The sequence below is a fragment of the Etheostoma spectabile genome, chromosome 5 (genome assembly GCF_008692095.1).
Source record: "Etheostoma spectabile isolate EspeVRDwgs_2016 chromosome 5, UIUC_Espe_1.0, whole genome shotgun sequence".
Classification (NCBI taxonomy): Eukaryota; Metazoa; Chordata; class Actinopteri; order Perciformes; family Percidae; genus Etheostoma; species Etheostoma spectabile.
In genome coordinates this window covers 15,533,485-15,539,234 of record NC_045737.1, presented here as the reverse complement: position 1 = coordinate 15,539,234, position 5,750 = coordinate 15,533,485, and the positions used below count along the sequence as shown (strand labels likewise).

Here is a 5,750-nt window from a genome sequence, read left to right as displayed (position 1 = left end):
GGTTCATATTTCTATAGAAGCACACTTCCAGTTATTCCCCCTAGTTTCATGTTTCTAGCTCATTCCAGCTCACGGGAATTTGAGTCGGCGTTGCAGACAACAAAATAATAATCACAAATAAACAAATTATCAAATCACTTTCTATTTGTTTTTTTCTGGAGCTTTCAACTATGTCCTCCACTCGCAAAAGAAGGCAGTGAGATACAGAAAGCTCCGGGAGAAAGGCAGTCAGTGAACCTTGAGTTTAGAATATAAATTAATAGGATTGTGCATTCTTTGTGGAGGTTTGTGTAATCATAGTTGTTTCTGGTTTGTTCTGTTTTTTCCACATAAAACAATGAAAAAGAAAATTCACGGTTATGTAATATGCAGCAGTAGTAGTAAAATACAGCCACTGTACCTGTCAACAGCTATAGCAACCAGAGTGAAGACGGATGCTGACACGGAGATCCCTTGAACCATGCCGCTCATTTTGCAGACCAGGCTTCCAAAAGGCCATCCTGTTGACAAGAAAGATGCATTCAGCTCATATACCTCTATGACAACGCCGTAAGACAGACTACCTGTTCATGTATGATTTCAAACTAATTCACACACCCAATCAAATCAGAGCACAAGGGAGCGGAAGCAATAGCCATAATATCCTATCTATTCTATAATAATCACAGTCTGCGGACTGTCTTCAATATAACCTCTGGCTTTTGTAACCCGTAAGCTTAATTGTCTTTTTTTTTTATAAATTAATACATTATAAAGGTTGAATGAGGATTTAAAGCTTTCAGGGGTCATTGCAGTGGTTAATTGTGTAAGTGAGGTATATATTAATTGAAACATTTTTGGAGCTTGGTACTAGAAATCTGCATCTTAACCTTTGCTGCTGCTTCTAATTGGACCATTCTTATTTGTCTTGTAATTTGTCTTGTGAGTCCCACAGATTCATGAAAATACACTTGGTGGAGTACCCCTTTTAATGGGAGGGTTTTGTGGGCAACAGGTGTCAATCAGAATGAGAGTTTATAGTGATGGAAAAAGTTCCTCTCAGGAGGTCAAGACGTTTCATTAAATTATATGATCCACATTTCATGTCATCTTGTGCCGATAAAACAGCATACTAGAAGTTTGCCTAGAAAACATTTTTGTTAGTGGTTTGATTTCACTGATATTAAAAGACTAGACTGAACATACAATAAACTGAAAAAGTGTCTTCAGACAACGCAGACCTCCGCCCAGGCAAAATGCCCTAACTCACAATGTTCACAAAAGTACAATGAAAAGTGTGTATCCGCCCATGATTCGGATCTGCTACAAAATTGAATGACCCATGACCCATGCTACTCCTTCCCACCAAGTTTCAAGAAAATCAGGCAGTAGTTTTTCCGTTATCCTGCTAATGAACATGAGTAGCCATTAGTGCAGTTGCCTTTTCATTACACAGTTTGTCCCTAAACATTTAAGCCCCTTAAAAGACAAACATGTAGCTGCAAATACCCTTTAAGTTTTGGATCAATCTGAGTTGTCTACACAGTGGAAGAATTGCTTTATGTCGGCTTGAGTTTTGAGAGTGACAATGCTGTGGCAGCGACAAAGTGACAATGACAAAGCTTGTGGCAGCACTACTTGTTGTTTACTCTGCCCTGATTTTGCACTGCCCTGCTCTGCATTTAAATTACAAGAAGTTGAACCTTATCCCTGTTTTTTTCTGACATTTCAAAGCATGTCCAGTCATATTACAGATGAACAAGAGACTTAAAGGCAGAGAAAGTGTGTTGGCAATTCCTAAACAGGATTTTACAGTTAATAAAGGATGTTGATGCATTGGGATCAAGCTCAAATCTTGAAACTCAGTGTGTTTACATGCACAGCAGTGAATAAGTGGGCTATGCCAGTGGTGTCTCTGTGACCAACACATCAAAGAGTGTAGCACAGTCTACTTGTTACAGGAATTTTTTTCACACTCCCATCTCTACAAGACGTCCCGATCTTTGTTCTCTTTGGTGGCATGTAATTGGATGGTGTAAGTGATAATTAACTGAAATGGTGGCACCTTTGTTTTTTTATTATACTTTTTCAAAGGAATATGTAGCACATTGTTCCTTTTGTCTATATTATGTATTTTCCTTTTTGTCTGTATTATGTTAGAATGCAAAGCACGTATTAATTGTTTGTCAAAACTTTACAGTGCCAGATTCTTTCACAAAACTTTTTTAGTGTAGAAACCACTAATTAACAATTACCTAAGGCTCTAAAGGATCTAGAGCTGTCTACCAACCAACAAGGATCCCCTACTATCTGCTTTTCTTGTTTTCAAAACACTATTAATATTACAAACATTGTACTCTAGTTGCTTTCCAAAAAACATTTAGCTGTTAGATTTATATCCGCAAAAACATGCAAAAGGTTTTAAATACTAAGTTAATGTGACACAGATACAACACATGTGTTATTTATTAAGCTGCAGAAGTAATGCAAGTGTGATAATTCAGTCTCATTATCCACAACATCCTTAAAACTAAATTGATGGTTGTTGAGGTGATATGTAGAACACATTTGGGTGACATTGTCACTTTCATCTCCTTGTGTTCATTCTTTTATGAGGTAATTGCAATCGGCCAATATGCATTGATGCAGATGACAAAACCACATTATGGTCTATTAAAGCATTATACGCTGGAAACATCCTGATGTTGCAGAAGATAAAAGCTTTCTTTGAGAGACAATGCTCAGATTGGTTGTTGTTCGGTCTTAACAGAGAACTCAGGGGCCAAACAAGAGCCTCGTATTTACACTGCAGCTACACAAAGTGACAGAAAGCAGCACGTAATGCTAACTGATATCTCATTGTGGGTTTTTCTCAACAACATAGACCACAAACACACACGTCACATTACTGATAAACATGTCCAGAAGATATTCAAATATTCTATGAAATCACTTTTTTGGAGGCTCTGAAGTCAAGAAAATGTATTTCAATCCAACACTTGTGTCTACGGCTGGTGTGCAGTGTTCAGCTATATACATTTGGCATCACTGTCGTATTAGAGTGTGATTCCTCGCCTGGTCAAATGTCATTGACTGTCTGAGTGTCCCACTCCCTGCTGCTAAAATGCATTGCACAGCTTGAGGCTGTCATCACAAAGCTTTCTGGTAGATTGTGATGAGCTCTGCCCATTGTCCGGTTGACACTGTACTTCATGTTACAGCTGACTGAGTTCATTTTTTATCTCTGTGACTTCGACCTTTATATCCAGGCATTACTTTCTCTGCTACGCCAACATTGTTTAGATCTGAGAAGTGCTCCTCTGACTGCTGTGCTTCCAGCAGGCTCTCGCTTCGCAGCAAAAGAGTTCTGTTGTTTGTTTGTTTTATGTCTATGATCCTCAGCCTCTTGGTCTACTCCTTTCTTCCCTTGTTGCTTGGTTTGGTCGGATGTTCAGCTGTAGGAAAACTCATACTTTGATATCCGTTGAATGCCAGTCGACTAGAATGACTTGTGGCTGCTCTCCCTCCCCCTCCTGTAATGTCTCCACTAGGATATGCCACATAACACCCACTGAACAAAATTTTGAATGCAACGCTTTTGTTTTTGCCCATGAAAAATGGGAGCAAAAAGAAAAGTGTTGCGTCTATAATTTTGTTCAGTTTTCCACTTTTTCTTTATATACTCACTTGGCAAGCTTAAGTTTGTTCTTCACCTGTTTCAATAGTGCCCTGTGCTGTATCATGTCTCCCTGATTGAAACTAATGTTCCTCTGATTGATTATGCTTTTGACTGATTTGGAGACCCAAGGTTTATTATCTGGATAAGTGGAGATGACCATTTCCTCACTAGAAGACATATAGGCAGACGTGTGTTTAAATCCAGACAGGCATTTTTAATCACATCCCAATTAGTGCCATTAAAACAGTTGTGGAGACACCGAACGTCTTCCGTCCATACCGGAACAAATCTTTGTTCCGCCTTGTGGTCTTCAGGACCAATTTGTAAGTTGGAACTAGATAAACAACATTATGGTCTGACATTCCAAGAAGGGCTCTACGAAGAGATTTGTAAGCCACTTTAATCGTCCCATAACAAAGGTCCGGACACTTTGAGTGACGGGTCGGACAAGTGACACACTGGTAAAAGTTACAGAGACTCCCCCGGTTTACAGTGATTAAAATCACCCATTATTAGGATTGTGTGTCCGGTGCAATCCCCTGTAACCACTGCACAGATCTGTTCATGGCTTGAGTGGCCATATCAACGTTAGCGTTTGGGTGAACATAAACAAGAGCCACAAATAATTGGGGGAATTCCCAAGGAAGATAAAAAAGGACGTAAGGATACAAAGAGGTGTTCAATGTCCGGCGTACACAGTGACTCTCTGACAACTACTGTGTTGCACCAGCTATTAGTTTACATACAGACACAGACCCCAGCCAAGTGACTTACCGGTCTCTGTCCTTAAGCCCATAAGTGGAGTTTGACATTGAGGAGAGGGAGCAAAAAAAAAAAAAACTCATTTTAGCAGCTGAGACCAACCACTTGGGGAACACCGCACGAGCACATATGGACAAAAAACAAACACGCTAAATATACATATATGTTGTTTTATGTTATTTTTAAAGCAGATTTTGATTGAGTGATTGATATCTTTATTTCGAACATGCAAGAGAAAGTATATACAAATAAAATTACATTATTTAAGTTACATTGTAACAATTTATGTAACAAATCACCCTTCTGAAAGCCAATTGCTCCGCGGCTGTCTTGGATCAATAGACAGACAGTGGCGGTGACAGACTTAAATTCATTTAAAATGTAACAGTGACCAATCAGTGTTGGACCTACAGTCTGTTGAGATGCATCTACAAGCGCAGAAACAAAGCACAATCACACCATAAAACGTAATCCACGGCAATCAGTAGCTCCACAAAAAGGGTCGCAGTGTATCTCTACAAACACCAGCCAGCTCCAAACAGGTGAGCGAGGCCTCTCCACTTTGCCGTCCACAACAAGTCCAAATCTACTCAATGTCACTTCTTTCTCTTGACACAATAAAAGCCTTTGACAGACTTGAGTAGTCATTTTGATGGTCAGTCTTAGAGGTGATGGCCTTGGGTAACACTGTCTTTGGTATGATTAAAGTTATGTCTTCTAACCCCTCAGCCTGAGTCTTACGCAGACACAAGTTTCTAGATCTTCACGCCAAGGTTGTCCCTTAAGTCCTGCACTATTTGTTCTCTCTCTGGAGCCTCTGGCTCAAGCTAATTGCCAATCAATTATAGTGTCACTATTATGCATTAGTAATACACAGTATCACCTCTCAGGAAGAGGAAGGAAGCTTATCAGGCGTTAAAAAGTAACTGGGCAAAGTCTGCACTACTTCATTCAAATGATTCTGCTCGCAATTCAATCATGCTAACATCCCCATTGTTAAGCAGTTTAAATATTTAGGCATTGAGGTTTTCCCTTGCTTAAATCTGATTGTTAAGCATAACTTTTCCATTGTTCTGAACAACGTTTTGAAAGATATAGAAAAATGGATGGGTCTCCCCATGTCCATTCAAGCCTGTATCTCTGTTTCAAATTAAAATTTATCAGGATTCATTTTATGAGCGCTATGCTACCTCTTTCCCCTTCTTCTGGTTATTGGCATAAATTACAATTAGCAGTATCTAAAGTTATCTGGAAAGGAAAACGGCCACGACTTAGGATGTCTACTGCACAGAGGAGGAAAAAGGATGGTGGCCTCTCAGTTCCCAACTTT

At 39.4% G+C, this 5,750-nt stretch overlaps 1 protein-coding gene across 1 annotated transcript in view; it reads right to left on the bottom strand.

Moving 5' to 3' along the window:
* The window catches only part of npffr2a (neuropeptide FF receptor 2a), a 28,015-nt gene that overhangs the window by 10,828 nt on the left and 11,437 nt on the right, over positions 1-5,750 (bottom strand). The window contains exon 3 of the mRNA XM_032516434.1: positions 401-500. Coding sequence (XP_032372325.1) covers positions 401-500 — 100 coding nt within the window. The remainder of the gene's footprint in view (positions 1-400; positions 501-5,750) is intronic.